At 33.2% G+C, this 23,820-nt stretch overlaps 1 protein-coding gene and 1 long non-coding RNA gene across 10 annotated transcripts in view; one reads left to right on the plus strand and one right to left on the minus strand.

The window, feature by feature from the left end:
• Positions 1 to 23,820, minus strand: part of LOC141447157 (transmembrane ascorbate-dependent reductase CYB561-like) — a 246,981-nt gene that overhangs the window by 120,808 nt on the left and 102,353 nt on the right. The window contains exon 1 of one of the 5 annotated variants that reach the window (XM_074114413.1): positions 12,984 to 13,143. The exons of 3 other annotated variants lie outside the window; for them this stretch is intronic. In XM_074114413.1, the coding sequence (XP_073970514.1) occupies positions 12,984 to 13,009 (26 nt within the window). In that variant the 5' untranslated portion in view covers positions 13,010 to 13,143. Of the gene's footprint in view, positions 1 to 12,983; positions 13,145 to 23,820 lie in introns of those variants that run through there. One more of the 5 variants, XM_074114412.1, reaches the window with a different exon arrangement.
• LOC141447160 (uncharacterized) overlaps positions 1 to 23,820 on the plus strand; it is a 70,415-nt gene that overhangs the window by 26,104 nt on the left and 20,491 nt on the right. For 2 of the 5 annotated variants that reach the window (XR_012454173.1, XR_012454174.1), the window contains exon 3: positions 2,842 to 5,525. The exons of the other annotated variants lie outside the window; for them this stretch is intronic. This is a non-coding gene — a long non-coding RNA (uncharacterized lncRNA). Of the gene's footprint in view, positions 1 to 2,841; positions 5,526 to 23,820 lie in introns of those variants that run through there. 5 annotated transcript variants of the gene reach the window in all.

A 23,820-nucleotide genomic window follows, 5' to 3' on the forward strand; every position in this document is an offset into this window, starting at 1 on the left:
CACTATGAAAGTACAAATCCTATTTTAGCTTTTGTAAAGTTTCAAAAACTTTTATCTTTTATAATAAATCAAGTATCAAATAATGTCTGTATTACGAGTGTTGCAATGTTCATTCTTATGCGTAATTGTTTGTTTAATTTGGTTAAAACCAATATACAATTTGGTTAAGTTGAATAAATTAGTTCAAAACTCCCTTTTTCTATTTTATTACTATTAATTGTATTAATAATAATAATAATTATTTTTTATTTTTTAATGATTTAAGGCGCGTCAACATCTGAGGTTATTGGCGCCCGGAACTTTATTCAGTGCACTGACGGCCACCGGACAGCGTTCTCTCGTTTGTTCCGATTTTAATGAATACTTTACCGAATTGTAAAGAAAAGTTGTTTTTTTTATAACTGGTAAAATAGTATTGTTCTATTGATAATAGTTGAGAAGTTTTACGAGGGTTGTTTGAAAAGTCCGTGCAAAAATAAAAACTACTTAATTTTTTGGGGTAAACCTTTTTTATTTTTCAACATAGTCTCCTTTTAGGCTTATACACTTCGTCCAACGCTGCTCTAGTTTGTTGATCCCTTTCGAATAATAGGATTTGTCCAAGTCTGAAAAATAGCCATTCGTTTCTGCAATCACCTCCTCGTTTGAATAAAATCTTTTTCCCGCCAGCCATTTCTTCATATTGGGGAACAAATAGTAGTCCGAGGGAGCCAAGTCTGGAGAATAGGGGGGATGTGAAACGAGTTGGAACCCTATTTCCATCAATTTTGCGACCACAACTACTGAGGTGTGAGCTGGTGCGTTGTCGTGATGGAAAAGGACTTTTTTTGTGGGCGAATCGTGGGCGTTTTTCTTGCAGCTCGGTTTTCAAACGGTCCAATAACGATGAATAATATGCACCTGTAATAGTTTTACCCTTTTCCAGATAGTCGATGAGGATTATTCCTTGCGAATCCCAAAAGACAGTCGCCATAATCTTTCCGGCCGAAGGAACGGTCTTCGCCTTTTTGGCGCAGATTCCCCCTTGGTAACCCATTGTTTAGATTGTTCTTTAGTCTCAGGAGTGTAGTGATGTATCCATGTTTCATCCACAGTGACGAAACGACGCTTAAAGTCCTGCGGATTCTTCTGGAACAGCTGCAAACCGTCCTTGCAACACTTCACACGATTTCGTTTTTGGTCAAGCGTGAGCAATCGCGGCACCCATCTTGCGGATAGCTTTGTCATGTCCAACCGATCTGGCTGAAACTTGGTGTGTGTTCTTCCAAGAGATGCTACTAACTAAACATGACCTCGATACGCGCCAGTAGTGCTATCTCTCTGACTTTGCACGGACTTCTCAAACGACCCTCGTAATTTTGGAGGTTTTATAAATCGTTCAAATTTCAAACTTCAATATCTCTCTTCGTAGTGTTCCGATTTTACTGATTTCTTTACTGAATTGTTTGCTCTATAATTAGTATAAATTGCAATGTTTTATTGATAATAGTTATTGAGTTATTTAAGATTAAATTTTTGTGTTTTTATAAATCGTTCAAATTTTAAACCTCTGTATCTCTCTTCTTATTCTTTCGATTTTACTGATTTCTTTGCCCAATTGTAGACAAAAGTTTTCTTTATAACTGGTCTGCTAATCGTTCAAATTTCAAACCTCTGTATCTCTCTTCTTATTCTTTCGATTTTACTGATTTCTTTACCGAATTGTAGAGAAACGTTTTCTTTATAACTGGTATACATACCTTTGTATCTCTCTTTACATTGATCAGATTTCAATGAATTCTTCACTGAATCGTTGAGAAAAGTTTGCTCTATAACTGTTATCAAGTGCAATGTTTTAATGATGATAGTTAAATGAGTTACAGAAGGTAAAATTTTTTATGTTTTCGAATTCTTTAAAATTTCAGTGTTTTATATCTCTCTTCATTTTGTTCAGATTTCAATGAATTCTTGGCCGAATTGCAGAGTGAAGATTGCTCTACAATTGGTTGAAAAAATAAAACCAAAAATGGACATGAAATTTTATTTATTTTTCCAGATATTACTGTAACCATTTCTTTGTTTTCATGAGATCTTATCTGCATCTTTCAGTAGAATAATAGCACAAGATTCTAAGATCGTAGATTCAAAATTATTGATCTCAATTCTTTATTCCCAGCTTCACAATTCAATTTTTTTTGAAATTATTGAGTTATATGACTGGCTACCTAGTGATTGAATATATTTTTTTTAATAAAAATGATGCGCTTTCGTAAGTAATCAATGAAGTACGTGTGAAATAATGGCTAGAAAGAACCACCGAGGTCATTCAGAGAAAGTTTACAGATTGCCACCTCCAAACCACTTCATGTCAGATGAATAGAAGTTTGTCTATAATATACAGATTATTGTTAACAACGGATTTTTTTCTTTTCTCTTCTTTTAATATTATTACCTTTCCATTGTATGGAACGTTTTTAATGGAAAATGTATTGTTGTTCTTTAAAGCACGTTCTGTAGTGTGTTACATTTGCTGCAGAGTGCCTCACTTGACTGTGCAATGGAAATTTCATATTTCTTTCTCTCTTTATTTAAGAATTTTTATAACTGTACAGTAAGTACAAAAAGTAAATAGGATGAATGTACAATAAGCATGAACGTTGACTTAGCGTCAGCGTACCGTGCACTGGGCTTGATATCTTGAATGGCGGCTATCCAGTGATGGCAGTCCGTAACATGCCCCTTATTATTCTATCACGTTTTATTCTAGTATGAGGGTTCCATGTCAATTGTTTGTCCAGACGTACAAATATTTAAGATTTAAGATTGCGTAAGTAAGTATTGTAATTGCCTATTTTTTTTCAGGTGGGCTTTAAGTCCAACTACGTAATTAGGTGTCGGGGACGGAGGCGACTAGAAAACATATTTTACTGTAAAAATTTCTCATATTAACCATTTAAAACATTTTCAAGAGAGTTGTAATAGAATGTTGTAGTAGATTCAATGCAAGTTTTTATAACTTCAGCAAGAGTGTTTAATAAATTCAGTAAGAGAGTTGTATTAGCTTCACTAAGAATGTTATAACATAGCAAAAGTAGTAGAAGTTATAATGTTGTAGTTGTGTTGTAGTTCAATGCAAGTTTTTATAACTTCAGCAAGAGTGTTTAATAACTTCAGTTAGAGAGTTGTAACAGCTTCACTGAGAATGTTATAACATAGTAGCAAAAGTAGTAGATGTTGTAGTTGTGTTGTAGTTCAATGCAAGTTTTTATAACTTCAGCAAGAGTGTTTAATAACTTCAGTAAGAGAGTTGTAACAGCTTCATTGAGAATGTTATATTAGCAAAATTAGTAGAAGTTATAATGTAGTTGTGTTGTAGTTCAATGCAAGTTTTTACAACTTCAGCAAGAGTGTTTACTAAGAGAATTGTTATAATATTTGTAAGGAAGTTTACATCAGATTTTCCTCATTAACTTGCTTAATCTCCGTGTGATTGAGCAGCTGGCGCTTTCTGTTGTAATTAAGCAGTAATTACGATCAGCAACGTCTTTTAATGAATACTATATAAGCGTTTATGGACATATTGAACCACTTTAATAGGCTATTTATTAAACCAGCCATTTTAGTTTTAAAAAAAGCTGACACTGACAAACGGTTTAAAGCCCTTATTAAAATTCAGTTTGGCTACAAAGTTTATTAGAATAATTTTTAATCCGTGTAAAAGTTTGGAACATTCCAAGTTGGCTTGAATAAATTTTTATAGCACTGCTAAGAAGGGTTGAAACAAATTGATAACCATTTTATTAAAATTACTACTGTTCTAAGTACAAAAGGAAAACAAAAAAGTACTTTGTTTTCTAGGGAAACAAGAGAAAGAACTAAAGGAAATTGTTATTACAAAAGAACCTTCTTAAAAAAAAAAAGGGAGTTACCCTTAACTTGGTTTTAACCAGCTTTGAAGATACTATAAGTACTTTCTACCAAGCAAATGGCGACCCTTAAAATTATACACTACCATCTTAACGCCTTCCTCTGGGTCCTAGTTTTATAGCCAACAATAAACATCTGCCTTTTTTCTTTCCTTTTTCACTTTTATTAATTATGTTTTCCTTTCTATTTTCTTTTAAAAACAAAAGGTTATTTTGAAAAAGTTCTCAATTTTCAGTTCTTTTCTTTTAGTAGCCTACAATGTTTTAATAGAACTCAGTCGCTAAAGATATCAGATTTTGTTTTTGGTTGAACTTCTTCTGCTTTCAATTGTAAGAAAGTGTTTTGATAGCCGTTAGAATTTTTCCAAAAAATTTGGTTTTTTTCCGGGAAATCCAGGTCTTAATGTAAGTAAAGTAAGGGGCGTGTCGTGGCAAAGAAGAATTCTAGTTTGAGCGTTATGCAGGCAAAGAAAACATAAAAAAGGGAATGATATGTTTTCGTTATAAAATGAATTATTTGCGTTATTTTTCACCTGGTTCATTCATTTTTCTAACCACTCTCATAATTCTATGCACGAATTTTTTTCTCCTGTTTGCATAACCTTCGTCTTATTTCTGCTATGATCTCCAACTTGACTTCTCTCAGTTGCTTACTTAGAATAGACAAATCATGGATGAGGTCTCGGTCATTCTACCAGGTCGTCCGCAAATACCAGAACGCAGTATTACACTGAGTACATATTTCTGTAGCCCATACCAAAGCTGCGCATTTAGGGCTTCGGAAGTGCACATTAATTTGTCTATAATAATAATAATAAACTATTATTAGGGATTAGCTATGAGGTTAGCATACTGGACTCCCACGCGGAGGTCCCGGGTTCGAATCCAGCAGCTGACCCTTAGATTTTCTCTTCCTAGGAGCTTCTTACAGCTCACTGTCCGGTGATGGACAGTGTTGTCTGTAACGAGAGAACACTGTCCGGAGGCCGGCAGTGCACTGGAAAAAGCTCCGGGCGCTAATAACCTTGGATGATGACGCGCCTTAAATCATAAAAAAAAAAAAAAACAATAATTATTAATCATAAAATTTAATACAATGGCGTCAGCCACCAGTTCACTTGTAGATTTTTAAAAACATTTAGAAGTGATTTGTTTCTTAATTTATTCAATACCATTGATATCAAGTTATCAAGTCAGTAATTTGTTTGGCAGGGGCGATTAACAGTATAGCAACACATCTCTGTATTGCAGGCAAGTATATGTTCCTTATAATGTAGTTAGCTAAATGTTTACCTACTGCTGTCAAAATATTAAATGTCTTTTGTAACTAATAATAATTCGAATGCTCCTGAATATTATATGATAATTATAATAACAATAAAGAGATTTATTGGCTTCAATATGTTCCTTATAGTTACCTAAATGTTTACCTACTGCTGTCAAAATATTAAATGTCTTTTATAACTAATAATAATACGAATGCTCCTGAATATTATATAATAATTATAATAACAATAAAGACATTTATTGGCATCAATATGTTCCTTATAGTTAGCTAAATGTTTACCTACTGCTGTCAAAGTATGAAATGTCTTTTACAACTAATAATAATACGGGTGCTCCTGAATATTATATAATAATTATAATAACAATAAAGAGATTTATTAGGCATCAAAAAATATATATTTACATTAACTGTAGTTCAGGAAACCTCCCTAATTCTTAGTTCTTAGTCTGTGAACAATAAATTGAACTGTCTCACAATAAATTTTTACTGTCCATGAAAAAGAACATTTTATGTAAAACTATGAATATAATTTTTTTCCACAATTGCGAACAATTAGCCATTTCAACAAATTTTTAATTCAAGAAATCAACATTTAAGATTTTATTCATTTTAACAATTTACCATCATACATTTACTGCATTTGGAACAGCTAGTTTTCTCCTAATGTAATTTAAAAAAACTGTTTTTGCCAAAAATGGTAGCCGCCAGGATGTATGATCTGTCAAAAACTAGTTTATGCTTCAAATAATACATGAATATACCTACAGTAATGTCTCTACATCTACTATTATTAGATTTGGTCTTACTTTAGCAACACAGGTGGTAAAATTGAAATTTCATGCTCTATATGGGCTACATTTCACAGGTAAACAAGGGTTTAAATCGTAACATGAAATCCTCTGGTTTCGCTTGTTTTTTTTCCCATTTTAAATGTTGAAAGTCAATGCCATTATCAAACTTCTTCTAAATCTTCGTTTATACTTATTATTTAAGAAAGTTCTCTTCAAATTTTAAAAGGAATCAAAATAAGAACCTGGATCCCTCAAACCTTCTCGTACAGTGCGTCCGATGTATCCATGTGCCTCATCTTTACTGATTTATTAAAAAAACCAGGTTATGATAGCAATGATTATTTATGGAAGCAAATCTTATTTGGTTAGAGACGAGTCCTGTAAACCTAAGATGCATTTAGTGTGTTAATGGTTGCGAGTTGAACCAGTCTTTCACAAAGGTATTTAAGGTGTTTTTCTAATATTTTAAACTAAAATCAAAAGCTACCTACTTACACTACATCGACTATTTCGTTGTTTATTCGTTAATTTTGGGCTACAAAAGCCAATCCAGATATTTGAAAGCATTCCCATTGTTGTATTTGTGGCAACACTGCTAACTAGATATAGAAATCGTTTCCATGTTACCGAACGCGGTGCCTTGCGGATGTTTTTTATGAGTAAATTCGAGCCTGATATTAACAAACTTGTTAAAAATCATCAGATTCAACCCTTCCCATTAGATTAGTTTTAAAATTTAAATAGAAATGTTTGTTTTAATTTGGATAAAAGTTTTCCTAAATATTATTTATAAAGTTGCCATTTTATTGCTCTCATTAGAACAGTCTCATTAAAAATTGTAAGTTCGAACTCAGAAACAGGATAAGACCCATATGGGCTCGCTATAATTACATTAAAGTAATGATTGCGATTGTGACTTTTTAAGATGTGGTAAAGTTACAAATTTTAGGGGGGCGCTAGAAAATAATTGATTCTCAAAATAAGGCGGTACAAGAAATAAGTTTGAGAACCTCTGGTTTCAGCCAAAACCAGGGAGTAAAATAAAGTATGAACGTCTTTTAAGATTAACGGATATTAATGCAAGTAAAATATTGTTTGCAAGCTTAAAACACTTTTTACAGAAATTTAGACAATAGAATGAAAACTACGACTACATTTATCCAATTTGAAAACAATTTAAAAAAAAAACAAAAAAGGATGTAAATTTAATCCTGAAAGCTAAAAATAGAAATAACACATTGGCAACAGGATATTCCGTTCTAAGTAAACAGATACAAGATGTGGGTCTTGTAACAGATACTACATGTAACAAGTGGTATAAAAAGGGAATGAACTCTAGTGGCTTCACTAACGTTACAGCTCACTGGTTTGTCATTGTATCTTTGTTCACTGAACATAAACATGTTCTCACAAACAATTTCTCTTACAACTGCTATTTCTGCAATTGTGTTAAAAAAATCAAAATTCTAAAAATATTTCTTTCAAAATCTGTTTTCTTACATAAATATGGCTGCTGGGTATTTTTTTTTTTTTTAACCAGAATGGCCAACTTAATCATGTGTTCACTACAATACACAAATCTAAAATCGACACCATAATCGATTACCCAAATTAAATCGATTACTTTAATCTATACCTAAATTAAATTTTTCTAAACAAAATATTTTCAATAAAGTGACAGAGAAAATAATATAATGTATAATTAGTTATTAATCTAAGTTCAATTAAGATTCTTGCAGCTATTTCGAGAAAACAATAATTACAAATATATTTCAGCTAAATTAAACTTTTGATTAACTAATATTTTTCATTTTTATAATTCAAAAGTTGATTTTAATGCTTCTCAGAGGGGGCACCTTTGAACATTTTTAATTTCTCGCCAAATATTTGAAACATTTTTGATTGGTACGAGGGTCGTTTGAAAAGTCAGTGCAAAAATAAAAACTACTTAATTTTTAGGGGTAAACCTTTTTTATTTTTCAACATAGTCTCCTTTTAGGCTTCTACACTTCGTCCAACGCTGCTCTAGTTTGTTGATCCCTTCCGAATAATAGGATTTGTCCAAGTCTGAAAAAATAGCCATTCGTTTCTGCAATCACCTCCTCGTTTGAATAAAATCTTTTTCCCGCCAGCCATTTCTTCATATTGGGGAACAAATAGTAGTCCGAGGGAGTCAAGTCTGGAGAATAGGGGGGATGTGAAACGAGTTGGAACCCTATTTCCATTAATTTTGCGACCACAACTGCTGAGGTGTGAGCTGGTGCGTTGTCGTGATGGAAAAGGACTTTTTTTGTGGGCCAATCGTGGGCGTTTTTCTTGCAGCTCGGTTTTCAAACGGTCCAATAACGATGAATAATATGCACCTGTAATAGTTTTACCCTTTTTCAGATAGTCGATGAGGATTATTCCTTGCGAATCCCAAAAGACAGTCGCCATAATCTTTCCGGCCGAAGGAACGGTCTTCGCCTTTTTTGGCGCAGATTCCCCCCTTGGTAACCCATTGTTTAGATTGTTCTTTGATCTCAGGAGTGTAGTGATGTATCCATGTTTCATCCACAGTGACGAAACGACGCTTAAAGTCCTGCGGATTTTTCTGGAACAGCTGCAAACCGTCCTTGCAACACTTCACACGATTTCGTTTTTGGTCAAGCGTGAGCAATCGCGGCACCCATCTTGCGGATAGCTTTGTCATGTCCAAATGTTGATGCAAAATATTATGTACCCGTTCATTCGAGATGTCCACAGCACTAGCAATCTCACGCAACTTCACTCTTCTGTCATCCATCACCTATATCATGGATTTTATCAATGATTTCTGGAGTAGTAACCTCAACAGGGCGTCCAGAACGTTCAGCGTCACTTGTGCCCATATGGCCACTCCGAAAATTTTGAAACTACTAATAAACTGTTTTAATCGAAGGTGCAGAGTCACCATAATGTTAATCAAGCTTCTCTTTAGTCTCCTGAGGCGTTTTGCCTTTCATAAAGTAGTGTTTAATCAACACACGAAATTCTTTTTCATCCATTTTTTGAAAAACACTCGACTTCCTCGATTCAAACGAATGCCAAACACAAAGAAATAGACCGATCTGGCTGAAACTTGGTGTGTGTTCTTCCAAGAGATGCTACTAACTAAACATAACCTCGATACGCGCCAGTGGTGCTATCTCTCTGACTTTGCACGGACTTTTCAAACGACCCTCGTAGAATGTAAGAAAATTGAATTATTTTCGAAAACATTGCTTAAATTGCATACAAAGAAATTTGAGCTTCTTATTGTTAGATATTCTGTTCATTTGCAGGCCTGTTACTTTTGAACCATTTTGTTTTTGATTTCGTCGTATACGTGTACAAATAAAACGAACTTTTATTTCTGGTTTTACGTTAAGATTTTAAATTACGAGGTATCATTATTTTGATAATAAAGTTCTGATAATTTGCGCATTGAATTTTAAAAAGGTCAAAATATCTATGTTACGATATATATTTACTGTAAGTAGGAAGATAGATCGCAGAAATTATTTTTTTTTTAAAAAAAAATAAAGGCTTCTGAATTAAAAAAAAGAGTTACATTTAATAATTCCTCTAAAAAAAGAAGCCACAAATCACGCAAATAGCACAAAGAACAATAAAACACAGAAAAAATAGTATTGAATACACTTTATAAAACTGAAAGGATAAATTGATCGATTTAATCGATTAGTTAATATAAAAGTAAACAAGTCTTTTGTAGCTAGTTGAATAAATCAACAGTAGATCGATGCTCTATTTTCATGTGACTGTTGAATCGAAAATATTATCTCTATCCAGTACTACTGTTTCTAATAATAAATTTCTCCAGGCTTGGTCATTAATGTAATTAAAGAAGACAGACCAATGTAGTATTTGTCACAAGCTTGGGTGATATATGTATATATATCTATGGTAAGGGATATATTTGTGTATATAGTTCTGATGTCATTAACTATTAATTACTAACAATAACAGTGAAATCGTAAATGGTTTATTTGTTTAATGATCTCATAAGGCCCGTTGTACAGAATCTTTTTTTCATAATTACAGAAAACTTTTCATAATTAAAAACAGTCCGGTAGGACAGTTGTATAAGGGTTGATCGTCAAAAAGTGTCCTAGAAAAAGACGTAACGTTGAAAAACACCCAACTTTGACAATTTTTTTTTTTCTCTTTTTCTATAAAAGTTATAATTCCCAAATTTTCTTTATAATATAGGGCAAATCCTCTTTTTTTTTGCAACAGTCCAGATCTAATAGATTTCGGGAAAAAAGACTGCATATTATTTGTTTATTGATGTTTACAATGCAATAAGCAAAATAGTTCACCTCCTATTAAGATGGCATTTGCTTTTGACAGAGACAATATTCAACAATAAACAGAGCCCTTAGTCTCTTGACTGACTATAGGACTGGAGGATTGGAATGAAGAAGGAAGGATTCACGGATTTTCTTTTAATAAAGAGGATCCGGTTTTCACGATCCTAAAAACCGGAAATGACTGAAACAAATGAACTCCGCGTTATGGTTGTGTTCTATAAAGGAGCTAATCACTTCCCTAGTTAATAAAAAGGTTCCAGAGTCCTCTTCAGGAAATGTGGAAACCACTACTTTAGGGGGTCTTGAAAAAAATGGACGTTTGCATTGGTCTTACCAAAGATTTTTTGCCTTTCTGAAGATCTGTACTTAATATAAATAATTAAATGTGATGTGGTGAGTTGCAGTAGGAAAGAACCTAGCCAGTAGTACACTGAACTAGATACCATTAAGTGTAATCAAGCCTGAGGGAAATCTCGGAGCCACTGGTGGATTAGCCAGCGTCAGGAGGATTAACAAAGAATGTTGGTAGATGAAACACTCTTCGAAAATGGATTAGAACAGTAACAAAAAGTGGGCAGCACTTTTCTTGGCGAACTGTTCAACTTAAAGGAGATGTTGAGGTCGTTAAGGTTAAGAGTTTGAAGCCCAAAAAAGAAGAAGCGTCAGCTGATTTGGATGGGAATCTTTTGATTAATTTGTGCTTGTGTTGGTTTAACCAATTATGCGCGTAATTTAATTAAAAAAAAAAAAAAAAGACTGTCCGGAATTAAAAACGTGTGTATACACGTCCGAACGCCGGGCAAAAATAACCAAAAGTTTACAACGTCTGTAATAGTCACTACAAGCGACTTTTTCTGCAATCTCTAGAGGGCTTACAGATTACCAGAGCGTTCTGTGCTCTTTCAAAAATCTTGCACCGCTTCACTTATACATTGCTCTAGTTAAAACTAGGGATGCAAGGGCTTTTACAAGGAAGAAAAGAGCTTTGAATTCTTGAGCAAAATGAAATCACGCTCGTACTGAGGTCCTGAACCTCTATCTAAGGTAAAAACGGCATTGCACAGGGGTTGAGAGCTTCTATTTGTGTGCCTAATTCCCAATCTCTAATGCGGAGACCAAACATGTACCAACCACTTATCATTTGGCTGACTCCCACCGCAGTTCTATTGGTAAGATAAAGGAAACATACAACCAAATAATATTCTTATTGTATTTTATTAAAATTTCGAATTTTTATAGTTAATGGCAATTTTACATTTTCTTTTACGACGAGTATACACGTCAAACGCACCGAAATAGAGAATTGGTTTTGACGTGTATACACGTCAAACACGCTTAACTGGTTAACTGAACTTTACAGCTCAGACGATCTATCTAAAAAGTAGGCTTATTACTAATTGTGATACAGTAGATTAGTCTGTTTATGCACGTTTAGTCATTGCTTGTCTTTTAAAAGTGAGCGGCCTGTTCAAGAATTAAATTCAGGAAGTCAAACCTGATAATTCAAATGTTGCTTTGGAAGGGTGCAGTTATCTATAATTACTGCATGAAATTTTTGGTCATTAATAATTTTATTTTTTTTTTAAAAAAAAAAGGTTGGAAACAGCAAGCAGAAGTTTGTCTGAAATCGATTTGAATTTGTGATAACTATAGAGGGAATTGGACTAGCCACTGCTACATCGATTACGGGCATCACAGTGTGACAAACAAAACCAATACTTTTACTTAAAAGTACGCCCTCCAAAAACAACAACTTCTTATGGGTTTAGCAAAACCAGAGCCAAACTTGTGGGTTCATTAATCACAAACATCTAATGAACTCATTTAAATATAAAAACATTAAACACTAACCAAAAACTCGTAATTCTATAAAACAAAATATTTATGGAGTCATAATATTTCACTTTAGATGGCAATGGATTTGGTTTTTTATAATCCTTTTAACCCAGACATACCTAAATTCATTCGTTATCCTTGATACTGTATTGCAAAAATTAGATAATAATCAGAAGTTTTAGTTTAACGAACCCATTCATCTTCATTTTGGGGCTATTTTCTCAAAGCAAAAAATAAAAATAAAACTATAAAAGGCTCAGGCAATACTTCATTCTTATTCAGAATAATGTTCTTTCAAAAATAATTTTGAAGAGTTCTCTGGTGATAAAGCTTAGCGCTGTTATTTTAAATAAAAATTATTTTACCAGTGCCACCCAAATACTCGCCCTTTAATTAGAGATAAAATTCTAAATTTACACTTGCTTTTTTTTGAATATTATTTATTATATTTTATAAAATAAATATATTCCTTATTAAGGTCATATTAACTATAATAATTTCCTTACCACTTTATCTCCCTCTTAAAAGTTTTAACATTACTGGTTTTAAATTGAATAATAACTAAAATTGAGACAGTCACTTATTGTTCATCATGTAAATGATATTTTATGTGTATATAGTTATTTTTTTCAACAATAGAAAATTTATCTAAAATAAGTTATAAGTTGTTCACTTGTGACCATAAACTTTTGTTATAATTAGAATTATAATTAATTATATGTTAAATGAGGTATTTAGGGGGGTCCAATCAAAATATTAGCTTACTAATCCTTGTAGTTTAAATGTTTATTACTAAATAATAAAATAAATATTAATGGTTTTAAACACTCACTTATTATGTGTTTTATTCTTAGCCATGGTTGATGTTTATTGTTGATATAAATATATATATTTAGTGAGATGGTTATAGCATCTAGCACACTATACTACACTTGTTCGCCAACTGACAAACGGGGAGACAGTTAAAACATTATACGTCACGTTTTGTTTTGCCGCCAGAGGTCTGTAGCTACTTGATGACTACTTCAGCACTATCTAGCGGTGCGTGTAGCTGACCAATTGGGTTGGTTAGTTGATATATATATTTTTTTTGTGTTTATATCGTAGTGTATAAAGAGGTCGCTGTGTGTTTTTTCTAGGTACTTATTTCAAATTTGTGTACTATTTTTATTGTAAATTTTTTAATCTAACAATTCTATCATACTTTCTTTTTAAAGGCATGGAAAGTAGATTGCCATCGAATGAAATTTTAGAAATTTTTGATGTCTGTGGTTACTACTATTGCTACTGAATGGCACCGCAGCCCTAGTTGGTTCTTGGTCTCCTTAAGAATAAATTGCCATTCCTGACTATTCTCGGCTTTCCCTTAACCTGTTCTTCCTGAGAACCTTCTCAAGATCATCAAGAACCATCTTAGCTTTGGTCTTCCACTCCAACTTTTACCCCTACTGGCCTACCCGCCATCACCTTTTTAGGCAGCCCATGGTATCTGGGGCATACTTTGCGCGTGGCCAAGCCATTGCAGTCTTCCCTCTTTTATACGTGGATTCACCGAATTAACTTGAGACAAATCCCGGTTACTACGGTTCCTCCATCTTCCACTTTTCTTTGACCAGACCAAAAAGCCTTCCTCATAACATTGCTTTCCCCAAAACATATTGAATAATCTTGCTTTTCTTTGTTAATTACCAGGCTCTCACATATGTGACGACGGATGATAGTAAATGATCTGTGAAGATCAAGACATTACTGAGTGCAAACTGGCATCTGCTTTGATTTCGTCTTTCACATCATACTCTTCCGTAACTAAAGATTCCAGATACTAGAAACTCTTGCAGTATCGAGTCTTTTTTATACTCAAGCCAGTATTTGCAGCCACTGTTTTAAACTCTTCGGCCGAAAAAAGTAGCTGCATTCTGCGTTGAGATAAGAAATCTGCATATTTGGTGACCTGCAAGCTGGCATAGATACTTATTTTTTGGCTAGTTTGTTAGCAAACTCATTGCCCATATCTACCTTAATGTTCATCTTCCAAATAGTTAAATACCCGCTCCTGTCAGACAAATCTTCATTACAAAAACATTTTTGTCATTGCTGCTCATAGTTTCAGGTACCATTTTTGGTGCCCCTTCTCAAGAGCGTCTAAAAAATTTATAACAGAATTATGAGATACGTGATAGAGTACAAGAAAAAATGTGCTAGACGACTTTCACTGGCCATTGCTGAACAACACTTCCATCTGTAATTTATTTATACACCATAATTTGTACTTTTGTAGGAAGGTTGCCTCCAAAAAAGAATTTTAATGGCAAACTGGTTGGAAGAAACCAAATTCAGCTGTGGATTGACCAGTTCTCAAAATATAGGGCGAACTTGCCTTTAAAAGGACATTTTGGCCTACAATATACTTTCATCAGCTTCTTAATGTTCTGATGAATAGGTTATTTTTCAACGTTTAATCAGGAAAGTCGATTGTTAGTTTCTTCATTTATAAACTCTTACGTTATTTATTATTTTATAGCGCTAACTTTGAAATTATTTAATCTCAAATAGGACAAAATACATTTAGGTGATAATTTGTCACATTTCCATTTTCGGAACACGATTATGTGGCAACTTGAGTCCAATAATAATAATACAAAAAATCATCTAATTATAATAGAATATAACCTTATAAAAAATTTGCCTTTCACTTCCTAATTAAATTGTTCATCGTACATACTAGCTACTAATTTGACCAATTGTATGATGACAAGCAAAAAACTGAAAGTGAATTTTCATTTTTTTGGGCAACCTTAAAAATTAAAAAAAATATATACAGGGTGTCCCAAGCTATATGGATAACGACTTTTTCTCGGAAACTAAGATAGCTAGAAAAAAAACTAAAAAATACGTGTTCCCTTAGTTTTTTGTTAGGAATCCAAATTTACTTCGTAAATTTTTTTCGGTGCTTCCAGAAGCGAGGTACAGGCACCAACTTCATTTTTTCAAATAGGAAGGTGCGGTTTTTATTTCAGAAATAGATTCCTCTATTTTTTTAAAGAAAAATTTACTTGAACGGTTTTTTTCTGTGAGCGATATTTTAGAAGTTATGAATGAAAACATGATTCTTATGAGAAATGTCAAAATGATAATATTATAACGGTTTTTTGATTGAATAAGAAGAAAAGTACTATTTTATCATAAATTTTACTCCTCATTAATATTGCAGATCATGCTCGAAATGGCCTCCACAATTAGAGATGCATAGACATGCACTTTCCTGCCAATTGCCCCTTACTGCCAAAGAAGTACATTCGGCTTTAACCGAGTTACAGGCATCTATTATTCTCTGCTTTAGTTCATCTACAGATGCAATCCCTGCTTGATTCTGATACCTAGATTTAGAAATGCTTTTAGATAAGCAGAAATAAGGAAAGAAAGAAAAAAGTTATGAATAATCACCTTGTTTTTCAGGTATCCCCAAAGGAAATAGTCCGTAGGTGTCAAATCCGGTGAACGAGATGGCCACTGAATCGTCCCCCATGTCGATATAATACCATGAGGCATGTAAAGAGATATCTCGATAGGCAATTTGATGGGCATGTTATATCGACACGGGGGGCGATTCAGTAGCCACCTCTCTCACAGAACTTGACACCTATGGACTATTTCCTTTGGGGATACCTGAAAAACAAGGTGATTATTCATAACTTTTTTCTTTCTTTCCTTATTTCTGCTTATCTAAAAGCATTTCTAAATCTAGGTGTATCAGAATCAAGCCGGAATTGCATCTGTAGATGAACTAAAGCAGAGAATAATAGATGCCTGTAAGTCGGTTAAAGCTGAATCTATTTCTTTGGCAGTAAGGGGCAGGAAAGTGCATGTCTATGCATCTCTAATGGTGGAGGCCATTTCGAGCATGATCTGTAATATTAATGAGGAGTAAAATTTATGATAAAATAGTACTTTTCGTCTTATTCAATCCAAAAAACCGTTATAATATTATCATTTTGACATTTCTTATAAGAATCATGTTTTCATTCATAACTTCTAAAATATCGCTCACAGAAAAAAACCTTTCGAGTAAATTTTTCTTTAAAAAAATAGAGGAATCTATTTCTGAAATAAAAACCCCACCTCCCCATTTGAAAAAATGAAGTTGGTGCCTGTATCTCGCTTCTGGAAGCACCGAAAAAAATTTACAAAGTAAATTTGGATTCCTAACAAAAAACTAAGGGAACACGTATTTTTTAGTTTTTTTCTAGCTATCTTAGTTTCCGAGAAAAAGTCGTTATCCATATAGCTTGGGACACCCTGTATATACATATCTAGTTGAACATTCATTCTTACTTCTATTCTCAAGATGCAAACCACAAAATTTGCTTCAAAATTTTAAATGTTTGAAGGTTATTTTAGTATTACCAACAAAAAATATATTTTAACCATACAATATACTGTAACCCTTAATGTAACCTTTTGTAGGGAAGTTTATTTTAATCTCTGAAATGAAAAACGAGATAAAAGTAAAAATTTATCTGTACCTTATCCACATCTTTGTTTAATTTTGTCGAGAAATTCGCAGAATAATAAACATCATTTAACAAAAATTTATGAAGCATTTTGTTAATATTGACAAATTTTTCTTAGAATAGAAATTTACTAATCATGTGAAACAAAATGTTTACAAACATTGTTTGCCCTTATAAATGGAAGTTCTGTATGTATTTTGACTTAGAATTGTGATCCTAGTGAGCACACATAAAATGGAATTCTAGCTATGCTTTTTTAAGGCCCCTTAATAATACATTGAGGTAGTACAGATGTAAGTGCCTATGCTACATTGTAAAATAATGCTTAAGGCTGTAAAAGAAAAACAAGAAAGGGAAAAAAGTTAAAAACATGAAAATGTTCTATTAGCCTATACTTACTTAGATACATTCACGAATTAGATTCTGTAAACTGAACTTACCTGAAACAAAACAAATTTTAATTAAAAAGTTGAAGTTTCTAAGTATAACAAGGTTTTTATCGGGAACGGATTAGCTCAGTTATTAGCATACTGAATTCCCATGCAAAAATACCGGGTTCGAATCCAACTGCAGGCCCTTAATTTTTTTTTTTTTCTTTCTAGAAGCTTCTTTCAGTTTTCAGTCTGATGGCGGTGCATTGCACTGTGTAAAAGAGTACTTTTAACAATTTTTTTTTTTTTATCATAGTGTTAACAGTGAAACGAGCTCACCGGTCTTCAATTCACAGTACATTTTTCCTTACAGTACACTGAAAAGGCTGTTTTAAAGTATTGGGTTTCTCTTTCAAACTAATCCTGACCAATATCGACTCAATAGACTATTGAGCATTTTCTCTTTAAAAAGTATGAAAAGGCCTGAAATTTCTTGATATAATACTCTTTTTACTAAAATTATAAAGCAGTGAAGTGTATTATACTACTTCTAAGTGAAAAAGAAGTATCTTTGGAAGTTATTTGCTTTAATGTTTTCGTCAACATTTCAGTGTTTAATACCTTACAAAGTGCTCCTCGTAAAGAAAGGGTTGGTACTTATATGAAGAAGATACTTAAAATTTTCTTTGTTAATGTACTTACGAATATGTACTGTAATGTACATAAGGGTTGAATACAGTTTCCATTTTGGACAATAGCCTTCTATATAATTCTGTTGTGTACCATCCGAAAATTTAATTCCAAGTCTAGTATTTAACATGCAGAATGCGCAGATTCATTGTTTTAATACATGCCTTATTTAGCATATTTAGTGTTAAGTAATTTAGTTAGCTTTGGTTTAGAGAAAGAGAGACCCTTAGTCATTCAAGGTTACCACTATGGCTGCCCAGGGGGCCTTTAAAATTTTAAATTAGCTATTTTAATTATTTTAGAAGAATATATACAAGGACTAAGCCAATCTTTTGGTGGATTTATGTCGTTAACGCGAAACAATAAAATCAAAATGTTTATTATAATGGTAATTCTAAACCAAAAAATAAAAGTTGCAAAAATATGTGAAACTCGAAGCCGAAATGTAGATTTTCGGTTAGCCTAGGAAAACTAGCTACAGTTTTTCAGGCTGAGCTAGCTGCAATTAGGTTCTGTGCTGCCGAGATTGTTGGACGAGGAATAACTAATTCTAAAGTCGTGATTTTCTCGGATAGTCAGGCGGCTCTACGAGCTATTGGTTCATACGAGGTCAATTCAAGGCCGGTATGGGACTGTCTGGGTGCCCTGAAGTAAATTAGTGACCAAAATAAGGTTTTTCTAGAGTGGGTGCCTTGTCATTCAGGACATAAGGGAGAAACGAAGTGGCAGATTTATTGGCTAGGGTAGGCTCTGCGGGACACTTAACGAAGGGGCGCCAATGGGCCCGGAGCCCTATTTTGGGGTCTCCAAGTGTCTTGAGACTGCGGCCATTAAAACTATGGTTGCAGACTAGGTCATTCGCCAAGGCTATCTGCAGAATTGGCTATAAGGATAATAGTAGGGCCTATTAACCCGGCCAGTGCAGGCTCAGAAAACACATGCATCGCATGGGCCTGGTGGATGATAGCCTTTGTAGGTTCTGTCAGGAAGAGGAGGAAACGGCACTGCAATGAGTTGTGTCAGTGCGAGGGGCTTTTCTGGCTAAGGATGTTTCTCGGGGAAGAAAAACCAAGACCATGTGAGCTTTACCCAAGAGTCGTTCTCCAGAATTAAGAGTCTGATTAAAAGGACGGGTTTGGGGCGTGAGCTCTAGAGTGGGGGGAGCCACAATAGATCCAAAGGGGTCGCAGTGGCGTAGGACTTAAGGGCCGCCCTATTAGAATCTTAATCTTAATATTTCCTGAAAACAGCTTTGATGCTGGAACTGAAGTGCCATTACATGGAATCCAACCTTTGAACCACAGGATTTCACCAATGTGTCCATTTCTTCATCTCGTGTCAGTCTTCTTCACAGTGGCTGGTAATTAATAGTAACATAATCGTAATAATGAACGTATTAAAATAGCAAATTTTAAGTTAGTCAACAATGGTATACCGGTTAAATTGAGCAGTTGTAATAACTGGGAAAATAGAGAGATGGCGTAGAATAAATAGAGATTGATTGAGTGAGAAAGGCCGAGAAACGACCAGGGCGCTGCCAAGAGGCAGTGCTGGTGAGAACGAATATTTGTCTGAAGAGAGCGAAGTGGAAATCTGTTGGAAAGATGAGTGCAAACAGAATTAATTTGCAATCCAACTAGATGAACAAGGAACGATGGAACTGAGTTCTTGGTTTAAATGTTTAAACCATTTATTTCCTTAAACACAATTACGTGTTAAGTTTTTCAAATTATTATTATTAATATTTTTGTATCCATCAATAAACCAGATTGTGGCAATTAGAAGTAGAGGAACACACATGCTTGGAATCCCTTTTATCTCTTTTGGTATCTGTGCCATAAACCTTATTGAGGTATTATATTATCGCCCAATAAGCTTAGCGTCACAACAAATAATTGGGTAAGTAACCATTCTACTTTGCGGCCTGTTGTATAAGTTCATGGTATTATCCGGCATATCTTTAGTTATCTTCCCCTCATGAAGTGGCTGCTAAAGAATTCCAGTACTGCAACAAGTAGCGAGGGCCGGCAAAGCTAAGAATTGTTTGGCTTTTGTACTGGATTTGATTCCCGTCCCTAGGCGTTGCAATTTACTTAATGGAGGAGGCTGCCGACAACGCCATACAGCCTGAAGGTTAGGTTATAATCTAGGAAGGTTTAACGTCATTTTAGAGTGTTTACGTTACAGTTTTTCATAGTGTTTAACGACGGTGAAATATAACTAGTAATTTAATTATTCTTTACAGAATAATAAAATCTGTTTTTGAAAACCGTCTTACAAGTATTTTGACAGTAAAGTATGTTTGCTGGTCGCCTAAGTCCATGACATCTAATTTGGTAGTTGGAGGTACTGCAAGTAGTACACTAATATGGTTGAATTTGATCCTAGCTAACCTAAAAGGCTATCTTCTTGAATCACCCTTTTATTAGGAGCATCTCTACTACATTTTTTAAATTAAAAAAAAAAGTCTGAAGATAAATATAAAACTGTGCATGTAAACATCAGATGATGGGTTTTCCGAATGAAGAAGACATGGTTTACTTGTAGCAACCCAGAGACGCTCAAAATCCACAAGTTAATCACTCTATTATTGTTGTTATTTGCAAGCTATGCCCAAATAAGCTTTACACTTTGAATTAAATATCAGGTCTCATAGCCTAGAATTCGCGTTGAGTAAATAACTTTAATTAGAAGTTTAGGATTCAACAGTTTACACTTGAAAAGAATTAAGAATAAAGCGATAAGAGCTTTAGAAGACCAAGATCTGCTTAAGCACCGTGGGTGAGTTATGTGTATATTTAGAATGAAATGTTTTTATAACAAATTACTTCAAAACACGCAAAAGTGGCAATCATTTGAAAGTGTTGCTATCAAGAATGCATTCCTTGTCAAAAATCCCTATAATCTTCTTGATAAAAAAGACAAACAGCATAAAATTATAGTCTATTTTTTGGTGCAAAAATAATCCTTTTTTGAAAATTCAAACAATAATTTTACTCGTTATTCCAGTTAATTATTCGAATTATGTACTTGATTATACTTCCTTGAATTATTAGTAGTTATATTTCGACTTAATTTGATAACAATCTAATAATAGTACATAGCACTTATTCATAGTAAATTTAATTTCTCCCCCTAAACAGATTTATTTATTTTGATTTTTGTTGATTTATAGCTCTGATTTGGATTAAATATTATAACATTCGCCGTATCATTTGCTGATAGTTTTCGCTTTAAAATGAAGAATAACTTTGTCTAGTCTACGTAGCAATTTCTAAATCATTATACCCAGTGATGGTATCCTACCTGTTCGCGCGAACCTTTTTTTTTTTTTTAATTATGAAACCTTAGGTTATTAAAAATTAAAAGAATTACTCTGACTTCAGTTTTGAATCGTGCAGTGTTGCAACTGTAGACTGCCTAAGTCGGGGGAGACCGCGCCGTAAGTGTACACAATAAGTGTGGTATTTTTAATGCAAAGTGAGGCCTAGGTAAGTAATTTGTTTTTCAATCTTAAAAAAATAAAGAATTGGTTCCTAGATATCACTTCGACTTTATTGGAATCGGTTCCTAAAATTTTAGGTTGCCAACACTGATTATATCTATTCAATGATAAGGTGCAGTAACTAAGTATACTTCTTTTAATCAATCTTGTTAATTTGATTAAAAATTTCTTATTGAAAAGTATTATTTTTAAATTTAAGCAGTTAGAAGTCCAATTGTCTGGATACTAAACAAAAATTTAGGTGATTATGTTAATGAAGTTATTTTGCACAATTGCACCTTTTTTCCCACAACACACAGATTCATATTGTTTATGTTTCATTTATCATATCACTTTAAAAAATTTAAGGTTACATTAGTGAACTTGGAAAATATGTAGCTTTTAATTCGTTCAGTTTAATATGTTTTTAATGAACATTACCAAAAGCAATTTGTTATTATTGTTATGTTAATTATTAATTAGGTTGATTGTTAATATGTTAAATTGTTTTCTGTTTTATAGCCAATGTTAATTTAAATTAATTCTGAAACGATGTTTACTTTTATGAGTTTCTAATTAGAAGTAACTTTAAATACAATTTATCTCTGCCAATTAGAAAATATTCTTGTTTTAACTGAAGATGAAATTATCTTTACAAAAGTTGTAAAATATGTGAAAGTAAATTGATGCATAATGTGATGTCCGTGATGAAAGTTATGTGGAGGTATGTTGTATATTCCTGTTTTATTCTTGTTTGAAATCATAATCTTAACACTAAACCTACCGACATTTTTGCATAACTATTCCTAACGTCACCGGTCAAATGACCGGACTTTAAAATTACTTAAATTTCTTATTTTATAATAAAGATAATAATTATTTAACAATGAAAAAGCATGGTTTCTTTTGTTTAAAAATAAATCTCGAAGATTTTACTCTTTATTGCATCATTTTTTATAATTATAGGCTTCTCAATTGTACATTTCTCGCATTACGAATTTTTTTACAGTTTAGACAGCATTTTTTTAGTCTTATTTGGCTATTTTCCGACCACTTGTTCGTGTACTAATATTTGTCATTTTTTGCAATGGTAATACAAAGTTTTGCCTTGAAATTTCACTTCCGGTAGTTTTTTTTAAATACAAAATCCATGCATTTATCCCGGGACTAAGACTAGGATATTGAAAACTATTTGTGGAGACCATCTCCGAGATTTACCACGGTTATATTTCTACCACGAGCTGTATACATTTCATCTAATTTCTTAGCGACAAACTCCCCAAGCGGAACTGAAGGTTCTCTGCTTTCAAGTTTTTCCCCAAATATGGAAAGCCTTTTATTACATCGAACGCTAGCCAAAATTTGATACCAAATTTGTCCGGTTTATTTGGGCATGTACCGAGTAAATCTGCATCTTGACTTTGTTGGGAACAAACGTCCTTGGAAGAGATATATGCTCTTGGTTAGAACAGTTTTGACTGTTCTCTACGAATTTGTTCCAAAATTTAGAAATCAAAGCAAATTTATCGGTTTGTAAACGATTATTTCTTTGATCCACTCGAATAAACCTCACAATTTCCGTCTATACATTTCTGCTCATAGTTTTGTGAGAAGAATGCTCGTCCCTATTATTTTTTTGTTCCATAGAAAAGGGCAATATTGTATATTTTTGCCTCATATGCACCACATGCAAACAATAAACCGATAAATGCATTATCAAATTGAGTTTTCGAGAGAATTCTGTTACAAAAATAAATAAATAAATAAAATGCAATATTAAAATAAGTAAATAAAATGAAAATATTCAGCCGGTCAAATGACCGGTCGCGGTAGTTAAGACGAACTACATATTTTTCTCAAAAATCAAATACTAGGAAAAGAAGTGAATATTAAAAAAACAATTGTATACATATTTTAGGAAAAGTCGTTAAGTTTAATGGCGGTATGATGACGTTGTACTTAGAAAATTTAAACTAATTTTAAAAAACGTTCAATTGACCGGTCGTGGTAGGTTTAGTGGTAAAGAATCTTTCAATTAAGATTCTTTACCACTAACGAATTTTATTTTCATTACTGTGATGTTTTGAACGTTTATTATTGGTCGAAATTCAAGTACTAAATATGCTCAAAGTCGATGGTGAAAATATATTTAAGCCGTGATCAATATCATATCAGTGATCATAAAAAAGTATTTATGACTGGAACGAGCAAATCAATCAAGAAAGGTGAGTTTAAATTCTTGCTACAAACATTTTATGAGCTTAAAATTGTGGATTGAATAATTTCATACTTAATAGTCAATAATTCAGCTAAAATAGTATTTATTTAAACAAAAAATTGCATCTAATAACAGCGTTTAACCAATGAGGAAGGAGTAAGCAATAAACATGGTGACCTTGCTATCATCAACAACGACCAGGCGCAACTAGAATCCTAAATTAATTGCGAACTGTGTAAACTGTTTAAAGAGGATGTCACAGCGTAGTTCCTAATCACCGGCTCGGGTTACTACCAGCTGGTTCATGTCCCAAACTCAAAGTAGCTTTCTATTTGTTTTGTATTATTTATTTATTTTTTTTTGCGTTTCTTCAAGATATAAACAGTATACTGCAA

The sequence above is a fragment of the Rhodnius prolixus genome, unplaced genomic scaffold (genome assembly GCF_049639745.1).
Source record: "Rhodnius prolixus isolate KJV_2025 unplaced genomic scaffold, Rpr scaffold_7, whole genome shotgun sequence".
Taxonomy (NCBI): domain Eukaryota; kingdom Metazoa; phylum Arthropoda; class Insecta; order Hemiptera; family Reduviidae; genus Rhodnius; species Rhodnius prolixus.